Source organism: Grammomys surdaster, unplaced genomic scaffold, assembly GCF_004785775.1.
Source record: "Grammomys surdaster isolate TR1022 unplaced genomic scaffold, NIH_TR_1.0 1136, whole genome shotgun sequence".
Classification (NCBI taxonomy): domain Eukaryota; kingdom Metazoa; phylum Chordata; class Mammalia; order Rodentia; family Muridae; genus Grammomys; species Grammomys surdaster.
The window spans coordinates 1,518,277-1,543,019 of NW_021605555.1; the positions used below are offsets into that span (position 1 = coordinate 1,518,277).

A 24,743-nucleotide genomic window follows, 5' to 3' on the forward strand; every position below is an offset into this window, starting at 1 on the left:
ACCCTTCCACCCGCCCTCCAGGGAGGGACCTAGGCAGGCACTGTTGTAAAAGTTCTTTTATGAACCAGCCATGGGCCACCCACACACGAATCAAGTTAGCGTCACGGGATGTCAGCAGCTCGAACTCTATTTTCTCTCTTTCACTAGAGCCCCGCCCGGGAGGAGACTTAGCCGCAGGTCGCCCAGGCAAGGATCGCAGCGGGAGGCGACAAGGTTGCCTAATAGTTCCCTAGCTGCCCGAGTGACGCAGCAGCTCTGGTCAGACTCCGGACACCCAGCGCGCGCCGCCGGCCCCCACCGCAGGCAGTCCTCAGCCTCCGCTCTGGATCCCTGCGCCTCCGTGCCGTGACCGGAGCGCTCATCTCGGGAGCCCCAGGCAAACGTCAGGGGTAGCGCGGGTTAGGAGTGCGAAGGCCGAGCTTCGGCCGGACTCAGTGGCTTCCCCGAGGGGCGTGCGCTACCGCCCCGCCCCGCCCCGCCCCGCGCTCGCGCGTCGGCGGAAAGGCCGGGCGTGCGCGCCGCCGCCGCGCGCCGGGAAGGGGAGTGAGCCGAGGCGGTGACGTCGCTCGGGAGGCGGAGGCGACAGCGACCTCGGCGGCGCCGCGCGGCGGAGACGGTTGCGCTCGATCGCGGTCTTGGCGTCATGGCGGCTGCCGGCGGCCGATAAGCGGCGGGGCGGGAGCGCGGACGGAGGAGGCGCCCTCGGTACTTCCCGCTCGGCCTCGGCGCCCGGAGATGAACTGATCGTAGGACCCGCTCCCCAGCCCCGCGCGTCTCCGCCTGCCGCCTCCCCTCCCCCTCTGCCGTCCGCGGCGCGGGTCCCGCGGCCTGGGCGTCCAGGATCGCGGGCCCCGCGCGGGGCATCCTCCGCCCGAGGCGCCGGCCCGCGCCACCCTTCGCCCCGTGCTTGCCGGTAAGGACGGGTCGGCGAGGCCGGGGAGGCCGGCAGCCGGCGAGGCCCGCGAGGCCCGGCTCGGCGCCGGGGGCGTGGGAGATCGGCCCGGCGCATCCTCAGCGGCCTGGCGGCGCTGCCCAGCGCGCGGAGGGGACCAGCACGTGGGAGCGCGGGGGGGAGGGGGCGGCGGCCGGGCGAGCCCGGGAGGGCGCGCGGCGGGGCTGCGGGAGCGGGAGGCGGGAAGGAGGCCGCGGCGCCCGGCTGCGGGGAGAAGGTGCAGCGGCCCCGCGCGGCGCCGCCCGGCAAACTTAGCCGGAGCCCGGCAACTGCCAGGCGGGAGGGAGGCTGCAGAGGGAGCCCTGGCTACTTCGGGGGCTCTTATTGTTGAGACGCGGGAGCGTCCGGAGTCCGGGCGCTCGGAGCAGAACTTAAAGCAGGACGGAGAAAGGAGGCGAGGCTGGAAAGGAAGTCCAGCCGACGGGGAAAGCCATCTTGAGGGGCGAGAGGAAGGTGAAAGGGAAAGCGCCCAGGCGAGTGAACTTTCTCAGCGCAGACTTTGCGGAGAGAAGGAGGTGGAGGACTTCGACAGGGTTTCACCGGGGCTGGAATTAATAGTTAACGTTAAGAATTACTGTTGAGTGCTGTGGATCTTAGGTGACCTGTTCTCGAAGAGGTATGGAGACTGAGTTCTGCAGGTTTGAAATCCCGATCCAGATGCAGAGTCGGCCCGGTGGCAGCAGCCTGTTTGGCTCCTCTGCTCTTTGGAGTGGAAATAATCAGAGTTAAGTCTCCGCTGGAGTCGGAGGACAACTCTGCTGAGTTCCGAGTGTGTCTTGGTGGTACTTTCTGGCTGGGGAAGGATCTGACGTCTCCTTCCCCCGCTTCTTCCTCTCCCTCCCCTGCCAGAGATCTCCTTTGTTTATTCGTGGTTGGCTTGTAGGTGACTCTAGTGCTCTGGCGGAAATCTTGAGAGGTGGAAATATTGTCTTCCTCCCCCGCCCCGCCCCCGATTGCCTTGAAAATAAGATACAGTGTATATTCTTTGTATCGCCTTTTTATGTTTTTTTTTTTTTTCAAGGTGCCTTAAGTACCTTACTGGGTATATGTTTTTTTTCTTCCATTCTACCATTGGGTTTACCTGATAAAAACAGTCAGTTTTGACGTTTGTATTTTTGCTAAGATCATGCTACCTTTTATTACACTCTTTTTCACATGAATGTTTAAAAACTTTCCTTAGCTGGATATGAAGTTCTTGGTGATAGGAGTTAGAGCTTCATTAAACATCACCTTATCCTCCCTTCCTTTGGCGGAGTTACCAAGTAGCATTTTCCACTCTGCGTGAATGTGTATGTTACTTTGTTTTAGTAATCTATATAAATAGTGCTACATAGTAGCAATTAGTCTGGAAAAGTTTGTTGTCCTTGTGTCAAAACAGCACTAGCAGTGGCAGGCTAAATTCTAGCAAGCAAGAATGTACTTAATAGAAGCCTCGTTCTTGTAAGTAAGTGAAAGGCTTCCGGGTCTTCCTAGCCACCTCTAGTCTAATGGCCTACGTCCATTTCTGTGAGTTCTAAGTCGGGCTTACATCTTTTCCTACAGCAAATATTCTTAACTGTTAATACATTTTCCCCAGGTGACACAGAGAGGGCCCCAGGAAACTCTTGAATGTTGAAGAAAATTCATCTTTGAAATTTTGATATTCGAGGAAATCGGCATTCATACTCAACTTTTATTAATCTGAGGAGATTTGTGTTTTATTTAAAACTTCTTGATATTTACAATGAATGGACACAGTGATGAAGAAAGTGTTAGAAATGGCAGCGGAGAATCAAGGTAAGCAAGCACTTTATAGCACTTGGTTACCTCAGACCTGAAACGGAGTGTTTTTATCAAATTGTCTTAGCTTGGCAAAGGTTAAAAAGATCGTAATAGCAGTTTTGTTAATGTTGCATATTTTGTGTTTGGGTGTGTGTATGTATGTATGTATGTATGTATATGTATGTATGTATGTATATATGTGTATGTATGTGTGTATGTGTTGTAAAGATACAAAGATACAAAACAAGATAGCAGGGAACAACTGTAGAAGACTTTGATCTATTTAAATTATAGTTTGAATTAATTGAAGCTGAAACAGTAAAGAGACATTAAAATTGATTTGGCCGTTAATGAACTGTCCAAATAAATGCAGTAAGATTTTCTGCACTCATTTTTTCTGGAGTTTTATGTCCTACACCTATGTTATTCAGTTAGCTACTAGCCACATGCAACAGTTTAGATTACAAAACATTAAGATTTCTGTAAGTTACACCAGACATTTCAAGTAGTATGTAAATGACACATGACACATTTGCACTGTATTGGACAGCACTAATGGCAAATGCTTCTACCATTGTAGAAAACTTTAGATAAAATTGATGTGAATTCAGTCTGTTTATTTTTATATTAGAATTTTAGAATTCTTAATTGGACCATATTGTTTCTTAGAAATAAAGTTTATGGAAATAAAATGTTGAGCTATTTTATGTGTAAGACAGTCTTTTTGCTCTTTTTTTTTTTTTTTTTCTTTCAAGGCAGTGTCTTTGGTAAAGCTCCAGCTGCCCTCCACAAGAATTTTTACCTCATACCAAATGGAGCACTGAGATTATAGGCATATATCACTGCCTGGTCCAACGCCATTAAATTCTTTTATATTTCTAATAGTCTCCACATTACTGTTCCAGTTCATTATTTATATATATTTACACATAGAAATCTGCAAAGTAGTTTTTGGAGTCTGACTGTATAGTTAATCCTGACTTTATCAGTTACTCGCTATGAATTGAGGTAAATTATTCTGTTGCTCTGATGTTTGGCCTTGCAAAATGGGAATTACACTATTACAAAAAAATAAGACGTGTGAGATGCTGGTATGTCAGGGCTTAAAATGGTTTCTGGGACAATAGTCATTGATGTTTTGTGACATGTAAGACACCAAACTGAAGTTACAGTGGTGGACAAATGGGAGGTACAAGAAGCAGGAAAGATGCTGGGATAGTTTACAAAAACAGAGTAATGATAGCATAGAGAATAGAACACTTCAGTTACATAAGTATGGATCTAGAAGTTAAAAACCTAGGTTGAGACCAGGAGTGGTGGTGCACACCTTTAATCTCTGCATTTGGGAGGCAGAGGCAGGTGGGTCTCTCTGAGCTGGAGGCCATCCTGGTCTACATAAGAGTTTCAGGATAGTCAGTACTACATAGACTGACCCTGCCTCAAAACACTAAAGGGTGGGGCCTGTGGGGGAGGTTGTACAGGTACATATCATAGAGTTTATAGAGTCAATGGAGTTGAAGTTAGAGAATTTGTGTGTGTGTGTGTGTGGGGGGGGAGGTGTCAAGGATTCAGGGAGAGATATCTAGCTAGCTAGCTAGATATTTTTTATTTTATTTTGGGACAGAGTTTCATAATGTAGCCCCTAGCTCACCTAATTCTCATTATGTAGACCAGGCTAGCTGTGAATTCACTGAGATCCACTTGGCTTTGGCCTCCTGAGTGCTGGTCCACTTAAGAGGATGTTCACATTTTAGTTTTGATTTATATCTCTGTAGATACATTGTTGTAAGTGAATAGAAGAGTTACATGTTTAAGGTCTCATTCATTAGGAGTAAAGAAATGGTTAATAAGTAGACATTCACAGAGAAACATAGGAACCAGGGTACCCACAGAACAGGAACTCAGACTTTGACCAAATATCTACTTGCTTAAGTCAGGGGATTACCTGCTTGTTACATTCTCAAAACTTAACCTGCTTCAGTGTTTGCTGCCATATCTAAAGCTAGGAGGAGGAATAAAGCCAATTTGATAATGAGTCTCAATTGGTATTAACTGTATTTCTGGGTGGGCCTCATGCCCAGGAATAGTTGGCCAGCACGAAACTAACTCAGTGGTAGTTTTGTACATTTTTTTTTTTCCATTTTGTGTTGTTTGGGGAGGGGAACCTTTGAATCTTAGATTCAAATTTGAATATTAGTAAGATTTCTTTTCCAACTTAGCATAGTTGGAATATTATTCCTATAATTCATATATTATTCCTATAATCCCAGAAAGGGAGGTAGAGGTAAGAGGATCAGACTACTGAATTATATTCTTTCTCAATTTATGCTCATTTTAAGTGCTAACAAAGCATATTTCTGTAATATTTGGAGTTAGTAATTCTGCCATCAGACTCTGGTGCTTCTGAGTATCACTATTGAGGGATCTGACTACATGTGCTTTGTAATTTATTGATTTCTGCTTTTTCTTGACTTTCACCCTCTTGCTGTTTTGTTGTCTTTTATTTTCTCTTTACCTTTTGTCATTGATACTTCCTACTCTTTCTCCAAAATGCTTTTGTTGTAAGGTTGTGCAAAGAAAAGGAGTTGTGTCTAGTTAACTGAGGAATTAAACCTTGCAGATAGAATTTCTTACCAAAATACCAAAAGGTATCACAACTGAAAATATTAATAATGGAGAAATGAGAAAAACAGTCTACCTTTGAAGTTAGTATACATTGTAAATAGTTAATTAAATTTGTTTGTGTTGGCCAAGAAATGTAAAATGTGTTTTGCTGCAGAATTTCGTTTTTTGTGGAAGCTTCTGAAATGAGGTTACCATTTGTTATTTTGGGTTGGGTTTAGCTTTTTACAGAAAAAGATGTGGAGGCGAAGGGGTTGGTTCCTTCTGTATAGAGCCGTCTCTATTGATGAAAAGAAAGAATTCTTGAGAAATGGATCCTTTGGTTATGTTATAACTGATAGGTTTGAAACCTTGCTTAGAATACTGTGTTAGGGCTGAGATGGGGAACTGGACACAGGCTTCTGCTCCTAACCAAGAAACTATTTGCTATTTGGTGGCAAAGGAACAATTAGTTGTTTTCAGTGGAGTCTCACTTGGTATTAACTGTATTTCTGGGTGGGCCTCATGCCCAGGAATAGTTGGCCAGCACAGAACTAACTCAGTGGTAGTTTTGTACATTTTTTTTTTCCATTTTGTGTTGTTTGGGCATTTCTTTATTTCTTTGGCTTGTATATTATGGTTTCTGATTTGTGTTTCAGTGGGGCTTTTTCCATTATTCCCTCCCTCCCTCCCTCCCTCCCTCCCTCCCTCCCTCCCTCCCTCCCTCCCTCCCTCCCTCCTTCTTTTTTTCCTTCCTAAGAGAGGGCATGGAGTTGGGTAAGCAGGAAAGATCTGGGAGGATTTAATAGAGGGAAAGTTGTATTAGATAGGCTATATATTTCATGGTCCATGTCTTATGATCCTAGCACTCAGGAGACAGAGGCAGAGCTCTGGATTCAAGGCCAGCCTGGCCTGTATAGGGAGTCCCAGGCCAGCTGGGTTGAAAAAAGAAACCCAGTAAATAAAATAAAAAATAAAGCAAAATTATGTGTTTGTGTTTCTAGAGTAAGTCTTTAGTTTTTAAGTGCAGGCCAGGACATACCCATATGCAGTTCAGTTGAACACAGAGTTGTATGTAACTGAAGCCAAGCTTTCTGACCACAGTGCTGGGGGGTGGGGTGGGGGTTCCAGCCATCAGGTCCACCTGTGTGGACTTGGGTGTGGGCAGGTTCTTCAGACCCTGCTTATTAAACATTTTAAAAGATGGCCTTCACTCATTCTTCTGTACTCCTGCACATGAAGCCCAAGGCTCACCTGTTAGTTCTACCCTGAGCTACATCTGTACCCCACAGATTTTCATTCTAAGGGTATTTCGAAGAATGATTTAGTCCAGTAATGGATTTAAGGCAAATATTTGAAACATGTGGTTATATTTAGCTTATTTTTGGATAATTGATAGATGCTTGTTAGGTTCAACTTTCAGCAACTTTGTCATGTAAGGCTTACACATGTGCTACTTGAGTCTTTAAGTCAGTTGTTCTCAACCTTCCTAATGCTGCGTTCAACCACTTTATACAGTTCCTTATGCTTTTGCTGATCCCCAACCATAAAATTATTTTTGTTTCTACTTCATAGCTGTAATTTTGGTAGTTCTTAGTCACAATGTAAATAACTGGCAGGTAGGATATCTGATATATATGCCTCTGTGACAGGGTCATTAGACCCTGAGAGAACCACTGCTCTAAGTATATGTTATGCCCTTGAATAATTCTTACAGAGTGGGAGATACTGGTAATAATGCTTTAATAGTCTCACATAGTCTATATAAATTGAGTTCACTTGACCTGATTTTTAGAATAAAAGCGTTTGAATGTGTATATGCAAGGACATAGGCCATAGAACCTAGACCCTTGTGTATACTAGGCAAGTTTTCTATACTGAATTAGACCCAACCTAGTCTTTATTTTTAAACAATGTTAATAATGATAAATGTGTGGGTTAGCCTGAGTCTCCATTCTTAGCCACTTTAATTAAAGGATTATATAAGTGCGCATATACCTTATACACATAAAAATTGTTTTTTTTTGGGGGGGGTTGTCAGGTGGTAGGAGGCAGAGACAATCTCTGTGTTCAAGACCAGTTTGTCTACAGAGCAAGTTTCAGGATAGTCAGGGCTACACAGGGAAACTCTGTTTCAAAAACAACAGCAACAACACAAAACAAAAAACTTGGTTTATCTTTTACATTAGATTTGAGTACTTTTTAAAAGACATTGTAAAAAATGGTGTTTCTTGCTCGTCGTTTTATAGTCACTTTAAAAAGTCAGTGGAGAAAGTTTATGAAGTAACGCTAACTGTGAAGTAATGACAAGAAGAATTTTCAGGCAGACAGAAAACTAGGAAATGATGGCGATGGGATGGCCAGAGGTGACCCAGTTCAGAAATCTGGCTATGACAGTTTCTGGTGATGTCATTTGTCAGGTGCAGGAAAGAAAGATCTATTTCATTTCTCTTAGTCCACACTTTGTTCAGTTGTAGTTTCTTTGTCTTTATTTTTTTCTCATATCCTCTGCATGCTTCTGAAGCTAAAGATTTCTGTTTGAAAACTCAAAATGCTATATGCATACTAGCAGCTTTAGCAATTGGTTATTCTCTGAGTAGAATTAACCAAGTTATAATTTTCATAGAGTTTTCCTGAGATTGTGGTAAGTATAGGTTACTATAATTAGTGTTACTTTTAGCTGCTGAGTTTAAGAGAAAATGTGACTTTTCTAGTGCAGTACTGTCCTATATATATAGGTAAGATAATGTACAGGCAGTGATAATAGCTAGTTGCCTGTTTGTTCATGTGCTTAACTGGATCATGCCTGTTGTAGTTCTATATTTAAAAAATTTGTTTCTTCTGTAAAGAGTTGTTTGAAAGATTATTTTTTTCTTTAAATTTTTTTATTTTTTAATTTGTTTGGTGCATGTGACAAGGCCCCATTGAGGCCCATGCTGGCTTTGAACTTGCTTGTAATTAGGCTGGCTTGCAGCTGTTTGGAGCTCTATCTCCCAAATTTGAGATTTGGAAAGTGTGCTGGGATTAAAGGTGTGTAACTGTGCTTGGAAGTAACTGTTTTATTAACATGGGAAAGTTTTAAAATGCACAGGCAGAGAACTGTTAGAACTTAGTTGTGGTTCATTCTTCTGAGCTTGTTGGGAGCGTAGAACTAGGTTTCATACTAGAATCTTTGTATTATATCAGATTCCTAAGTGATTTGTATATGTGTTAAATTCATAGTATAAATGCATAAATAAAATGAACCTGTCTACTTAAGTATAGCACTTATTCCTACAATTGTTGTTACTGGTCTTTTACTTAAGGTTCTCTTTTCTGTGAGCTCCTAAGGAATATTGTCATGAGCCATGCCAGAGAGAGGCTAGGTAAATTTTATTTTGTTAGAAACAAGTACATTTGCAAAGTGTAATTGTTGATTTTCTGGCTAAACCAAGCAAAGTGCATGCATGGTCATTGCGTGTCACAAGGAATTTCAGAACACATTCCCACAAAATCCTACTGCTATATTACAGTGTTACAACTTTGCTTTCTGGGTAGGAAAGTAAGGTTTATAAGCAGTTTTAATTATTTTTGTGCGTGTGTTTGTGTGCCACATTCGTATGCATGACTGAGAAGGCCATAATTAGGTGTTGATGCTGTGGAGCTGGAGTTACAGACAGATGTATGCTAGGTAACACGGTGCTAGGATCTGAACTTGGGTCCTCTGTAAGAGCAGCAAGTCCTTACAGCCACTTAACCATCTCTCCAGCTCCTGTAACAGTTTTAAATCTCATTAAAGCCATTAAGATGAGGCCTGGGAGCTGACTGGATGGGTAAAAATGCTTGCTTTGTATACAACATGTGGATTTGAGTTTGGATCCTAGACCTTACATGGGGGCATTCAGCTGTAATCTCAACACTGGGAGCTGGAGACATAGGACCCAGAGACCTGCCTAGTGTGTGAGTTCCAGATTCTGACTCACAAAGTAAGGTAGAGGACTGGGAAGATGTCTGGGCAGCTGCAGGGACTAACCTGACTAACTTGAGGCCCTCTCAGCAGATGCATGCAAAACTATCCATAAATTCGCCTTGTAGACCAGGCTGGCCTAGAACTTAGAGATCACTGTAACTGCTTCCTGAGTGCTGGGATTAAAGGTGTGGGCCATCACCACCCGGCTCCACAGGGTTCATTCTAACCCCACTTTTGTGCTCTTATAACTTCTACATCCAACAGTGGGAAAGCTGGCTCAGGTTGTCTATGGACTCACATATATTACCTAGAATATATGAAAATAGGTGACTTTAATCCCAGGGAAACCAACTTGCCAACTTGAATACGGTGTATATACAGTATATATATATATACAGTATATAGGTACAGTATATACGTACAGTTAGCCTTGCAGAGTCCACTCAACCCAGTATTTTCCAAAGTTACTTCATTTTCCCCTTCAGAGTTTTCACATTTGTAATAAAGTTAGTGAATTTGTTAGTCACATTACGTTTGAAATTTATTAACTACTTGTTAATTTAAAAAAAATGTGCATTACATTTCTGAGTTTCGACAAATGCAAAGAACCAAAAACTGTACAGAAAAATTGGCTTACCTTGAAAGTTTTCTTATGTATCTTAGATTTCCTGGATCATGACTTCCATTTTGATAGGGTTACAGAATAGTTGTATTCATATCAAAACTCATACATATATAAAGCTGTTCACATGGAGTTGCATCATGTTTTGAAATAATAGATGAATTTTAGAAAAGAAAGATTATTGTAATTTAGAAGTAACAATAGGTTAGTGTATGTATACTCGTAGTTAGGCAGGCAGGCAGGTACCTGTGGGCTATATAGTCGTGCAGGTGAGATGAGATGAGGAAAGGCAGGTGGGTGTTAGAACCATGCAGTGAGCTATATGGAAGATTTCCACTGAACTTTTACAATCTGGGTAAAGATTGATGTAATTTTCAAAGAAAGAAAAAATGATACTTTTACTAGGATAATGAAAGTTTTTACAAATATTGTATCCCCCAGTAAAGAAGAGCTGCTCTTTCTAATAAAGGGAAGTATTGGATATTCTAGTTTTACGGTCTTTACCCCGAGATTGATTCCTTGTTATTTTTTTTTATTTTTTTTTATTTTTTTTTTTTTGGTTTTTCGAGGCAGGGTTTCTCTGTGTAGCCCTGGCTGTCCTGGAACTCACTCGGTAGACCAGGCTGGCCTCGAATTCAAAGATCCAGCTGCTTCTGCCTCCCGAGTGCTGGGATTAAAGCCGTGCGCCACCACCGCCCGGCCTGATTCCTTGTTATGATGAAGTTTTTGTGGGGTTTAGTTGGAATGAAGGAATGAAGGAAACATTAAAAATAGGCAGAGTAGACAATGGGAAGGTAAACAGAAAAGGCATACACATGGGCTCCTCAGATCATAGAAAAGGGAAGACAGCACACTCGCAGGCTCCTCAGACCATTAGTGAGGGAGACAACACTGCACTGGAACTTCCCATGACTTTGTGACTGAGAACTGGGCTTCATAACTGAAGCTATGCTGTTAGCTGCCACTGGTTATGAGGTGTGACTGCTTACTCAAAAGCTAACATTTAACTACATGCTAAGCCACAGACAAACGTTTCTTTGGTGTGAGCAGATTAGGTAAGATTTAAGTTGCCACTGAAATGAAAAAAACAGAGAAAGGTTAAGACATTCCTGGTAGTCAGTGTCTCCACTCTTTCTCAGAGCTGAAAGCACAGGAGAAGATTTCCTGGGCTCTCTATTAGTGATCCTAGCTGCTGCCTCTCAGCCACATTGCCCGTTCCAGAAACAAGAGTTTTCACTGGAATGGAATGAAGGGTTTTTGTTTTTTAATTTTTCAGTTTTTTTAAAAGAGGGGTCACTTAGAACTTCAGTAAGCTTAAATTTTTATATATATTAAAAATAACTTGTCGCTGTACTTTTTTTTGATTTTTCGAGACAGGGTTTCTCTCTGTAGCCCTGGCTGTCCTGGAACTCACTCTGTAGACCAGGCTGGCCTTGAACTCAGAAATCCTCAGAAATCCTCCTGCCTCTGCTTCCCAAGTGCTGGGATTAAAGGCGTGCACCAGCACTGCCCGGTGGATGTACATTTTATGGGGTATATTTTGACAGGTTTTGTGAAAAGACAGAATAGCTGGAGATTAGGGTAGTCCTTTTCCAGCATGTGCAAGACCCAGGCTCCTGTATGCCAGTGGGTGGGGAACATTCCTAGGGACTGTGCTCTCCGAAGTTTAGTGGAGCCATGAGAGCAGGGGAAAGTGCAGAGCAGCCTTAATCTCTCCTCACCTCTCTAGAATAACGATACTGGCTTCCATCCTCTGAAACATCCAGAGGAGTTTTGCTTTTTAAAGATGGATTTGTTTTAATTTTATGAATGTTTTGCCTGCATATGTCTAAGTGGACTGTGTGCATGCCTGGTCACCATGGAGGCCAGAAGTGGGTGCTAGATCCCCTGGAATTGGACTTAGAGGTGGTTGTGAGCTGCCATGTAGGTACTGAGACCTAAATCTCACTGCAAAAGCAGCGGGTGTTCTTAACCTCTGAGCTATCTCTAGCCCCTAGAGTACTCCCCCCACCCCCAGTTATAAATAACTGAATCCTGAAATACATTTAATAAGAGGAAGTCACTTGAATATGTATTGAATACCAGATGTATAAATTAGTGCTCACACTGTAGATAACCTTTCATCCTAGCCTTAGCATGCACTATGCCAAAGGGTAAACTCCATGCCCAGTCATTCAGTTGTACATTGTCCTGATTATAATTAACCCACCAAGCACTGGCTGTAGTATTGTTCAGTAAGTGACTCACAGTAGGTGCAGACTGTGCTTATGTTTGTCGATATGCATACTGATGAAATACCAAACTATAGATAGTTTTGTTTAAAGCTGTACAGTATAGGGATCTGGTTTTTTGTTTGTTTGTTTGTTCGTTTGGTTTGCTTTTTTTTGAGGCAGGGTCTCATCACGTAGCCTTGGCTGGCCTGAAACTTGCTATGTAGATTGGGCTGGCCTCAAACTAACTAGAGCTCCTCTTACTTCTGCTTCCTGGGTGCTGAGATTAAAGGTGAACATCACCACAGCTGGTGGCAGCATTAAAGAAATTTAAACACGTTAATGTTTTAGAAACATGACGTTATTTTGCTGGCTCAGCTACCTTGGATAATTTCAGGCATTCCTGAAGTAATGGTGGCTGCAGGGTGAGCTGCCACGCTCACGTTGTGCCTTCAGCACTCTCATCCTGTGGCGATGCAGTGCCATCCCTTAGTTCTTTCTACTCTTCTACCTTGCTTGATAACTTTTAAATTATTTACTACTACGTGGTCAGTAATATTGATGAGAGGAAAAGAGCTACCTAGCTATAAATGATAAATTAGTCATTTATCCTTCTACTAATATTGTGATTTCCTATGTATTTTATGAAACGATTGGCAGTAAAATCTAATTGTAAGTGTGTATACTCCTCATTATTCATCTCTTGATACTTGAAAATAGTGGCTCTCAGTCTATGGGTCTCGGAGATCAAAGAGCCCTTTCACAGGTGTTGCCTAAGACCATTAGAAAACACATCACAATTTATAACAGTAGTAAAATTAGTTATGAAATAGTAATTTTGTGTTGGGAGTCATCACAACATGGGGAACTGTATTAAGGGGTGGCAGCATTAGGAAGGTTGAGAACCACTCCTCTAAAGCATTTTGAATTTAGCTTCAAACTCAGCATGACTAATCCAGTTACCTTTCACTTAGTTGTGCGAACGGTTACCCTTTCTAGCAGCCATTTCTCGAAGCCTTATTCTCATTTCTTCAGTTTGGGACTTGAGGTAGGTAGGATCATACACAGTGTGGTTTAGTTTATCTTTGATTGGTTGGTTCTTTTTTTTTTTTTGTTTTTTGTTTTTTGTTTTTTGTTTTTTGAGACAGGGTTTCTCTGTGTATCTCTGGCTGTCCTGGAACTCACTCTGTAGACCAGGCTGGCCTCGAACTCAGAAATCCGCCTGCCTCTGCCCCCCAAGTGCTGGGATTAAAGGTGTGTGCCACCACTGCCCGGCTGATTGGTTGTTTTGAATGATCAAAAGATCTGTTTTTGTTTGATGGTTAGGGCCTAACCATCAGTGGCAGGACCTGGGTTTTAGAGTCAGATGGAAAGATAATTTCCAGATTTGCTGAAATCCTTGGAAGCTGTTGCTGATCTGTCTCTGCCTCTCTCTTGTTTCTCTTTGTGTGTGTGTGTGTGTGTGTGTGTGTGTGTGTTGCCGCATCATCGTGTAAAAGGCATACGGATTGTAATAGTAAAGTCTGAAGCTGTTGCTCACACATTCATTTCTTATTGGTGCTTTAGGCTCACCTGTTAACCTCGCTTCTTCATCTGTGGTGAAATGGATATAACATTACCCAAGTAACTGGACTGAGGGTCCTGATATAATGAGTCCCAGCATCTGGTTAGGCTGGAGATACTTAGTCTAAACATTATTTTAATGTTGCAAAGGCAATATGCCTGACACATGGAAGATATTGTGAGTGCCTGAACTGGAGCAGTGACCTATGTCTAGGACAGTGGGAATGGCTGCAGAAAAGACATGATGGTGGGCTGTAGTCTTGGTTTTTACCAATGCTTAGAAGAGCAAACATTTTCAGACGAGGAAAAATATAGGCTAGGTACCTATGCTGGGCTTTCCCCTTCATTGTTTTGAGACGGTGTCTCTACATAGCCCCAACTGTCTTAGAACTTGCTGTGTAGACCAGAACTCTTTAAGGTCTGCCCACCTTCACCTCCCAAAGAGCTCCTGTTTTTCTCTTTCCATTCTGTTTGCCCTGGCTTCTTCTCTGTTTTGTTCTTAGTAGAAACCCCAGCTCACTAATTGTTAAGGAGTGAAATCAAATTATTAATTGTAGAAAACCTATTCTTTTAAAAAACTATACATTGAATAAACAATGCAGTATATTGAGCCTCCCCACCCCCCACCCCTAACACATGGTCTCAAATGCACGTCTCTCAGGTAGGTGTGTGCTGCCTTTGTGTTATGGGTTCTGTTAGTATGGATACCTTTTCTTACACTACACTTGTCCTGGTCAGTGGGACAGCTTTATTGTAGAGGTAAAACATAGTGGAAATATGCTTAAGCTGTAGGGTGTCATGTCTTCAATTTTGTCTTACTGGAGGAGAGGTGTGAGAAAGGGCCCTAGGGGCCAATGAGACAACGCAGGATGTTTTCCAGGTATTAGATGTTTGGGGAATTGATTTCTAAAGTAGAGTCAGCTCCCACAGGGTCAGTGTTACATGTAGACAGTGTGCCTGTATAGGAAGTAGACTGTGCGTCAAGCCTTTTCAGTTATTCCAGAAAAGTTACAGTTTTAATTAAGTAACTGAGGAAGAGTACAATGAAGCAGTGTAGAGGCAAGGAAAACTGGTGAAGAGAGTCAGAATGTATGCAGAGGTTGTTACATTACTGTAGAAGAGGAAGGAAAGGATGTAGTGTTAGCAGTACATTAATTCATAAACTGTCCTGAGTCAGGCAGGTAGAAAGCTAGAAGGCAGGAGCGTATTTACTGAGTGAACACTGCTGGTGTGCTGGCTCATGTTGGTCGTGTGTGAAGTGTCATGTAGAGAAGCACACCTTGGAGTATAGGCTGAGCAGAGTGAGATGCATTGTAGTTCATTCTGCTGAACGTGCAGAATGACAGACACACATAGTCACAGGCTTACCTCAGACTTAGGTTTTGACGAAGTAAGTGATAGCTTGAGGCAAGAAGTATACAAAGTGAGCCTGATATGATATGTCTTATCAGAAAGCAGGTCGGCTGAAATAATTTTATTTGCATAATGTTCAAGTTAGGGTAAACATTTATACTATGAAATATTTATCACTTGTATTGAATCATTGAGAACATTTTTTCCCCATGGCTTTAAGAAGAAAAGGTTGTTCCCATGATCTGTAGTCATCCTGCTGTGTAGTTGGACATCAGAATTCACTTCTGCTAAAACATTCCCTTCCTCTCCATCTTGACAAATTCTTTATTCCATGAAAGAACAACCAAATAAACTACATTGGACATAAATACCAAAGTTCCACAGTTCCTAATAATAAACATGCTTCTTTACTGTAGCAAGAATAGGAATCTATGATAGAGTCTGCCCCTAATTCCAGCAACCATTAACTTTTTCCATTTTAGAGACTCAAATTGTAACCAAGGATGCCACTGAACTTCTGATCCTTCACCTTCTTAGTGTTTGTAGGTGTGCTTTACCAAGTTTCATAACTAGGATTAAACTCAGGGCTTGTGTATGTTTGGCAAGCACATTTTATGCTAGGTGCTTTCGTGAAAACAAGAACTCCTGCAAAGTAACAATCTTTCCGTCTCTCCTTAAGTTTCTTTTTTTTTTTTTTTTATGCGAAGGATTAATTTAACAGTACTTTCTACTAAGTGGTCTTGATTGCTTCACCAAACCTGGTCATGTCTAGATCAGCTGTTATAAACATAGCACAGGAAGCTGCTTATCAGCTTATGGAGCTACCTCAAGGTAGAAGTTCTTTTGACGGTGAAGACTTTGTTGTTTCAGTCTCCCCAGGCCTGATCTATGAGTGGTTCTCAGTAAAGTTTATTGAATTAATGACTTTTCTTACCTGGTGAGTTAATAGAGAAATAAAATTGTCAGAAAAAAACAATCTCCAATAACATTGCTACAGTTTGTACAAGTAGTTCAAGTAAAATAGGACATTTCCTCCTTTTATTAAAAGACACTTAATGATATCTGAGAGGCCCAGAGCTGTGTGTTTGGGGGAGGAAATAATGGTGGGAAGGGTTTGGGAATGGAGAGAAAAAGCAGTATTGGTAGAAACAATGTTACAACCATAAATCTCACTAGAGGAAATGTTTTACTTTGTATTTCTAGGAAACAAAATTACACCACATTTTCAAAATACATATATATTTGTCAATTTAAACATTTAATTTGTGGAAAAAAATTCTTCCTCGAAACTTTATTGCTCTATTTTACAACTCTCTTAGGTATGTCTTTTTTTTTTTTTCTGAAGAGTAAGTAGCTAGTAAGTAGTCTGTCAGCAAAATTTGCCATCTGGTGGTAGTTTGGAAAATTACAGAAGGCAGAAGATAATACCTTCTGCTTCAAGTGCTGGGATTGCAGACTTCCGTAGCTGCACATTGCCAGAAATAATCTTGAAAATAAATATTAGCTGCAAGAAATGGGCCTATTTTCTACTCACTGTTGTAAGAATTGCCAACATGCTTATTAATTTCTTCACACAGTTCCTAAATTTAAACTGTTGGAGCTAGTCTCTGCTAAGGCTTTTGTGTTATGACTTCACACATTTGTCTTCCCGGTGTCTAGCCCAGGACCCCATAGGTGGTAGGCCTTGCACATTGTCTTTGAGGGAGATTACAATCCTACAAATAAGTATGTCCAGTGCCCTGTGATGGCGCACGCCTTTAATCCCAGTACATCAGGAGGCAGAGGCAGGTGGATCTCTGTGAGGTCCAGGCCAGCCTGGTCTACAGAGTTAGTTCCCGAACAGCCAGGACTACACAGAAAAACCTTGTGTCTCAAAAACTAAAACAAAAAACCAAATATGTATGTCTGTCTTAGGGTTTTACTGCTGTGAACAGATACCATGACCAAGGCAAGTCTTATAAGGACAACATTTAATTGGGGCTGGGTTACAGGTTCAGAGGTTTAGTCTGTTATCATCAAGGCAGGAGCATGGCAACATCCAGGCAGGCATGGTGCAAGCAGAGCTGAGAGTTGAACATCTTCATCTGAAGGCTGCTAGTGGAAGACTGACTTCCAGGCAGCTAGGGTGAGGGTCTTATAGCCCACAGCCACAGTGACACACCTACGACAACAGGGCCACACCTCGTAATAGTGCCACTCTCTGAGCCAAGCATATACAAACCATCACATACGTCCATTACTGTCATTGTACATTGCCCTTTGTATTTGGATACAGATAGTTGAAATATTAATCTGTATGTTTAGCTTTTTGCTGAAGAGTTAAATTTCTGTTGAATTTTGCTTTAAGTTTTTTATTTTCAATTGTAGTCAGTCAGAAGATGATTCTGGGTCAGCATCAGGCTCTGGATCTGGCTCGAGTTCTGGCAGCAGCAGTGATGGAAGCAGTAGCCAGTCTGGGAGCAGCGACTCTGATTCTGGTTCTGACTCAGGAAGTCAATCAGAGTCAGAATCAGACACATCCCGAGAGAACAAAGTTCAAGCAAAACCACCAAAAGTTGATGGAGCTGAGGTAATTTTGTGCAAAATAGACTTATGCAATTGAACTGGCTTAAGACAGAAGGAGATGGCTATAAAATACTTAAATACACAAATAAAGCCTTTTCTGCCTCTTTAAGACAGAAGGTGAATCTTGTGCCTGACTGGACAGCATCATGGACTGGGAGTATAGCTCAGCAATACAGCACTTGCCTAACTAACATGCATGAAATTCTGGATTTGTCCGTAGCACCACAAACATCAAGTAATGGAAATTAAATTTCTTAGATAAAAGTAAAGGCTGCTTGAGGTCTTCTGATTAGGTTTGCATGCTCTGTCCTTAAGGTCTACAAGGCAGTGCTTTATTGCTAACAGCAAGAGGGCTTGATAGAACTTGTTTTCTGCAGGTTATTTACTGCAAGCTAACTGTATTATTCAGAGTAACAATCCCTGGAGAACTAAAATTCTTGGGCCAAAAATATAAATCATGCTGTAGCTTTGTTAGTGGAGAACCTCTCCCCCTTCCCTCCCCCTCGCCCCCAAAAATGTCAAGTTGCATGAGCAAAACTGTTTGCAGAATGACATAGTTTATTTATATTTTGACTCTGGCTTTTCATGTTCACCTAACACAGGAGAACATAGGTAGCCATGGTATGTAGGAGGGATGCAGTGCATTTCCACTTTGTTTTAAAAAACATTCGAAGCACCAGGAGCATGGTGGTTATAACATGTAAGGTCTGACGTGCCGAGTGCCTCTCATATTCACTTGAAGCCTTGCATTGTAGTTGACTGTACTGCAGGGGCACTGCTCTCACAGGGTGTAAATGTTGAAACATTTCATCTCTCCCTGCTTTGTTTTTGGTACAGTTTTGGAAATCCAACCCCAGTATTCTGGCTGTTCAGAGATCTGCAATGCTTAGGAAGCAGCCACAGCAGACCCAGCAGCAGCGCCCAGCTTCATCTAATAGTGGATCCGAAGAGGTAAGTTCACTGTGAGCTGTTCCATTAATAGACATATGCTTGCTTAGTAAATACCATTGCTTTGAATGAATAGCAGTGCCTGTATTTAGATATGTGTATTAATCTTGACATACAGACATCTTTTTTAGTACCAGTGTTTCTACTTTTAGAGGTTAATCAAAAACAGTTAGTGGGACCTTTATGTGATTTGTTTCCTTATCATGGCAAAACAGGAAGTAAGGTATCAATGTATGTAATACCTGCCTGCTGTCCCAGCTCTCAAGAGGCTGAAGCAAGGTAAATTACTGGCCATATGTGCTTGGGACCAACATGTGGTACCTAGTAAAATACTGTTTCAAGACAACTGGAGAAGCCAAAGGTGAATGTGCAAGAAATATTGAATATGATGAATTGGCATGGAACTGACTATCTGTAATCTTAGGACTTGTGAGATGGAGGCAGAAGGATTGTACCTCAGAGGCCTTTATTCAGTGCCCCACCCCTAATATTTTATGCCCATATGTTATATATATGATTTACACATGATTTCATGGTTAAAGATGTATTATTAGTTCTATTCAAAATAGGAGCCCAGATTTATCATTTTGAATACTTGTGTATTTTTATTAGTTTGCTTCTATTGTTCAACTTTCTGTTGATAAACACTGACCAGGAACAACCTGGAAAGGAAAGGGCCTATTTTGTCATATACAGTCTTTGAAAGGAAGTCAGTGTGGGAACCTGGAGGCAGGGGCTTAAAAGAGGCCATGGAGGGCTACTGCTCTTCAGGCTCACAGTTTATCTACCTTTCTTACACCTTCCAGGACCTGTCCATGGTGACACCATATGAGTGGTCTGGGCCCTCCCACACCAGTCATCACTCAAGATGATGCCCACACGATTGGCTATAGGCTATCTGATGGAGTAGTTTTCTTAATTGAGGGCTCTTCTTCCAGATGACTCTAGCTTGTGTTAAAGTGACAAAGAAGTAACCAGGAACTTATGTACTCATTCACATGCTTTCCTGGTCTGGCTTATTCCCAGTTGTTGTGTGTTACTGGAATTTATTGACTTTTAGCACACATATAATATAGTACTATGTATCCTATAGTGAGGTAGTCTACTCTGTCAGTACACATATTTGTATATATTTGCATATTCTAGTGTAAACACATTTATAAAAGAAATTTTACTTTTAAAGAGATAACTGGCATGCATACCACTCTTTTTGGTAATATTCTTTTTTATGTGTCTTAGTTAGGTTTTGGTTACTGTGATAAAAACACCAAGACCAAAGCAGTTTACAGAAGGAAGGGTTTATTTGGGGCTTAACATTCCTGAGGGATGAAGAGTGCATCACTATTACAGTGGGGAAGTGTACAGCAGACTGGCATGGTTCCTGGAGCTGAGAACTCACAACTTAAACAATGAACTGGAAGCAGAGAGGCAAACTGGGAATAACCCAGTTTTCAAATGTCAAAGCTGGCTCCAGTGATATACTTCCTCCAGCAAAGACAGGCTTCCTACACCTACCTAAAAAGTGCCACCCACTTAAACTCAGTATTCAAATGCCCAGGATTATGGGGGAACATCTCATTCAAACTCTATATTGTGTGTGTGTTTGTGTGTCTGTCTGTCTCTCTTTCTCTATGTTATAGTTATAGTTAGCAAAATGAATGCTAACTAACTAGCATAGCAAATGAAACTTTGCTAACTCAGACTTGAGTTGTGAGTTACTGACGCTGGCAGTAACTGTTGTTCTCTATAGGATTCCTCTAGCAGTGAAGACTCAGACGACTCATCCAGCGACGTCAAGAGGAAAAAGCATAATGAGTATGTGATCTTATTCTGCTGACTTTTGTTTTGTTTGTTCACTTGTTTTTGAGACAGGGTTTCTCTGTGTAGCCCTGGCTATCCTACAACTCACTCTGTAGACCATGCTGGGTTCAAACTCAGATCTGCCTGCCTCTGCCTCCTGAGTGCAGGGTTTAAAGGTGTGCACCACCACGCCCAGCTCATTCAACTAACTTTGAATGCTAAGGAAATACTATGGTTTGGTATTTCTTTTTGTACATTTCCTTTCCAAAAGTAGTTTTAGAATTCTTAGTTCATGGTGTTTTTGAAGTTAATTTAAACCACTACCATAACATTTGTCTTTCTGTAACCAGCTGATGCCTTTTTTATGCCTGTTCTTTTATATGTTATAACATATCTCCTGTGTATTTGTAGATTGAAGATTGACTTTAAGTGATATCAAAGAACTACTTTCCAAACACATACTACTCTCCAAGTTTTTATGACTTGGGAGAAAAGCATGTAAGATCACAGGATAATTGAGTGACTTGGTTGTTGTGCTAATTACCCAAACAGTTCATCTACACATGAAGTTTACTTCTGCAGAATTCACTTAGAAACTCAAACTCAATATAACTAATTGCCACAGAATTTGACCCAGAAAGCAAATAGAACACTTTCTCATGTTAGGTCCACTCTACTGGTTTGCTTTTTCATTCTGATGTTTTGACAAATCTTTTTCTATTTGTCTTGAGTATTCTGTTTATTTACTTTGTTCTATGTGTGTTTGGATTTACTATTTTTCTGATAGGTTTTGTATGTTTATAAGATTCATGTTTTTTAGTTTCTGAAAATGCTGTTTTTGTCTCTTTGTTTATCTTCTGGTTCTCTTTCCCCTGTCTCTTAATAGGGCATACCTGTTAACTTGGTGTAGTTCAGATAATCTAGTTTTACTCTGTAAATCATACTATGTTATATTTTGTCTTTGTCTTGCTCTGCTGCATTGTGTCTAATTTCTTCAGATCTATCTTATAGCTTTGTGTGCTTTTGCGTGTGTCATGCTGCCTACACACATTCCAGAAAAGCACTGATAATTGAGCTACCCTGTGTTCTAGTTTTCAGTAAAACTATATTGTATTTTCAACTGTGGTGTCTTCTCAGCTATTTATATCTTCTATTGAGCTGCTAAATTCTCAACTAGCATGGTCATAAGAAAATAATAAAAGATAAGTACTTTGGACTGATATATAGACTTGATTAGGTATAAAAATTAAAAATTACATTGAAAAATTTATTTGGAAGAATTTTTCATGTGTGCTGTATCACACCACTTTGTGCCTGCTCTAAGAAGACCACAGGATAAAATAATTGGCTTCTACTATGTTTTATCATCTGATAAAAATCATAATCTGATTTTATGTGTATTTCTTGTATTAACTTTATCATAGTCACAATTGATATGGTGTATATTAAGATTTTTTCCCCCTAGAGAATATATATTATTACTTAAAAATTACTTTAGAGGCTCTAAAGAGGCTCAGTGATTAAGAGCACTGGCTGCTCTTCCAGAGAACAGTGGTTTGGTTCCCAGTGCCCACCCACATGGTGGCTGACAACTATCTGTAAATCAAGACCCAGGGCATCTGACACTCCTTCTGGCTGCTGTTGGCACCAAGAATGCAGGTGGCTTATAGACCTCACACACATAAAAGGATATGTTCCTCCTCCTTCTGAGTCCATAGTAGTTTGTTGTGTTTTCAAGATACTACAGATTCCTCTCCTAGAGAAGGGTCTTTCAGAGGCAGGAGACTCACCCAGGTGTGCAGGTATTCCCTTGTTCTTTACATACTTGGCTGGATTCTTCCCCTTGGACGGCTCAACAATCCTGCTTTCCCCATGTGAATGAAGCCAAAACAAGACCCAGCAAGTGAGAGCATAGCAAGTGGGAGCACCACCGAGCTGGATGCCCTTGGTGAACGCAGCACAGCATGACCTGGTCACCTCCACCATGCTGAGCCCCACCACATATGTATAAAATGTGTGTGAGGTCTATAAGCCACCTGCATTCTTGGTGACATGCTTTTTAGATACTACAGTCTCTTAAAAAAGTAAAATGAGGCATTAGAATTCCTTTTGTTTTTAACGAATAGTACATATATAAACCTATAACCATTTGTTCGCATAATATTTTTCATTTGAGGGTTAAGTAAGTAGTAAAACTCTGGGGTTATATGAGAAATCTTTGCAAAATACTTCTTGCTGTTACTCTGCTGATATTTACTATTTTCCAGTATGACTCAAGCAATAGTTTTCCTTGTATTCAGTGGAATATAATTTAGTTTTGACCATAATTAGGTTTTATTAGCAATATAAATTACTTATGATATCTAAATAAAAAATGTTTATATACAGTGAAGACTGGCAGATGTCTGGATCTGGATCTCCATCTCAGTCTGGTTCAGATTCAGAATCTGAAGAAGAGAGAGAGAAAAGTAGCTGTGATGGCACAGAATCTGATTATGAGCCAAAAAACAAAGTCAAAAGCAGAAAACCTCAGAATAGGTGAGTATAGTATTTTGTGGTTTGATATTAAAAATTGCCATTTAAAGAATTTTTTTTTGTATAGGTCCTTAAATTTTCTTTTATCCTAGTATCTATAAAACACTGTTCTTTTCTCCTTCCCTTTCCCAGATCTAAGTCAAAAAATGGGAAAAAAATTCTTGGACAAAAAAAGAGACAGATTGATTCGTCTGAGGATGAAGATGATGAAGATTATGATAATGATAAACGAAGCTCTCGTCGCCAAGCCACTGTCAACGTGAGCTACAAGGAGGATGAAGAAATGAAAACGGACTCTGATGACCTGTTGGAGGTCTGCGGAGAGGACGTCCCTCAGACGGAGGATGAGGAGTTTGAGACAATAGAAAGGTTTATGGATTGCAGAGTTGGGCGGAAAGGAGGTACGGCTGCAAACAGTATTCAGTTATGTTCTCGTTCAAATATTCACAGTGTAAACAGCAGCATTTCTTAGATATGTTCCAATTATGAAAGAAAGAAGTGAATTCTTATCTCCTTTGCTTATTTACTGTGAAAATAGGCATTGTGTGGCCGGCCCATAGGTCTCTGAAATGTCCTGGCAACCGTCCTTGTGTTGTACATGTGGGGAGGCTTTTAACTCAGTAAGGAAAATAGTGTTTTTCTTATATTTTAAATCATTTCTTTTCTTATACTTTCAACTTTAAGAGTTTTTTTTTTTTTTGACCATTTTCCCCTATATCTTAAACATAAAGGCTCCTTATATTGCTTAATGTACCTGGAAAGTAAATTAATTAAAACTGCAATTTCCAAGTTACTAGTACTATACATTAATGGGTGTGCTGTTGAGTATCCCACTGGTTTTTTTTTTTTCTTCTTTTTGAAAAAAATGGCTTATTAATTAGAAAGTTTTACATTTCTTCCGTGTGCACATGTGTATGTGTACGCATGTGCTATGGCACCCAGGTGGTGTCCAGAAGACGACTTGGTGTGTGTTTGATCTCTTTATCATGTAAGTCGTGGGGATAGAACTCAGGTTGTCAGGCTGCTGCCTGTTGAGCCATCTCACTGCCTGCTTCCCTGGTTTTTAAAACTTGAGACAGATTGAAATAGGTAATTTTTAGTTCTAAAATTCTTAGTTATCTTTTATTTGTGACATAATTTACTGTCATTTTTTGTATTTTAATAGTTTGGTTATTTAGTGAGTGGTTTGTACACATGTGAAGCTTTGAATTGGGAAGAAAATAACCGTGTAACAGAGTCAACATAGAGTTTGTCTTTTGCCTCTCTCTAGCTACTGGTGCTACTACAACCATTTATGCTATCGAAGCAGATGGTGACCCAAATGCAGGATTTGAAAAAAACAAAGAGCCAGGAGACATACAGTATTTAATTAAATGGAAAGGATGGTCTCACATTCACAACACATGGGAGACGGAAGAAACCCTCAAGCAGCAGAATGTTAGAGGGATGAAAAAATTGGATAATTATAAGAAAAAAGATCAGGAGACAAAACGATGGTAAAGATTCCTTTAATCTTTTTTATAGTTCAAGATTAGAGTCTCATAACTAAGAATAAAATGACAGCATAAAATATTTCTAGTCTATCATATTTCATCTCAGGGTGAAAGTCTTAGGAATGGTCTAGTCTGAACTTGTCTTTGATAGGAATCACACAGACTGTCATACTCACAGAAATCTTTAAAATTAAAAACTAACGATGTTGTTGAGAGTGTTAGACCTCTTGCCTAGAACGTGCAAGGTTCAATCTCTAGTTTTACCACAAAAAGAACCAAACCAAACCAAACCAAACCAAACCAAACCAAACCAAACCAAACCAAACCAAACCGACCAACAAAAGAAAGAAAGAAAGAAAGAAAGAAAGAAAGAAAGAAAGAAAGAAAGAAA

General features: G+C 40.9%; 1 protein-coding gene across 1 annotated transcript in view; it reads left to right on the plus strand.

Moving 5' to 3' along the window:
* Window positions 1-568: 568 nt before the first annotated feature.
* Chd1 (chromodomain helicase DNA binding protein 1) overlaps window positions 569-24,743 on the plus strand; it is a 66,110-nt gene continuing 41,935 nt past the window's right edge. The window contains exons 1-8 of the mRNA XM_028783475.1: window positions 569-913; window positions 2,529-2,728; window positions 17,379-17,580; window positions 18,414-18,527; window positions 20,275-20,339; window positions 22,713-22,862; window positions 22,992-23,260; window positions 24,130-24,355. Coding sequence (XP_028639308.1) covers window positions 2,676-2,728; window positions 17,379-17,580; window positions 18,414-18,527; window positions 20,275-20,339; window positions 22,713-22,862; window positions 22,992-23,260; window positions 24,130-24,355 — 1,079 coding nt within the window. The 5' untranslated portion in view covers window positions 569-913; window positions 2,529-2,675. The remainder of the gene's footprint in view (window positions 914-2,528; window positions 2,729-17,378; window positions 17,581-18,413; window positions 18,528-20,274; window positions 20,340-22,712; window positions 22,863-22,991; window positions 23,261-24,129; window positions 24,356-24,743) is intronic.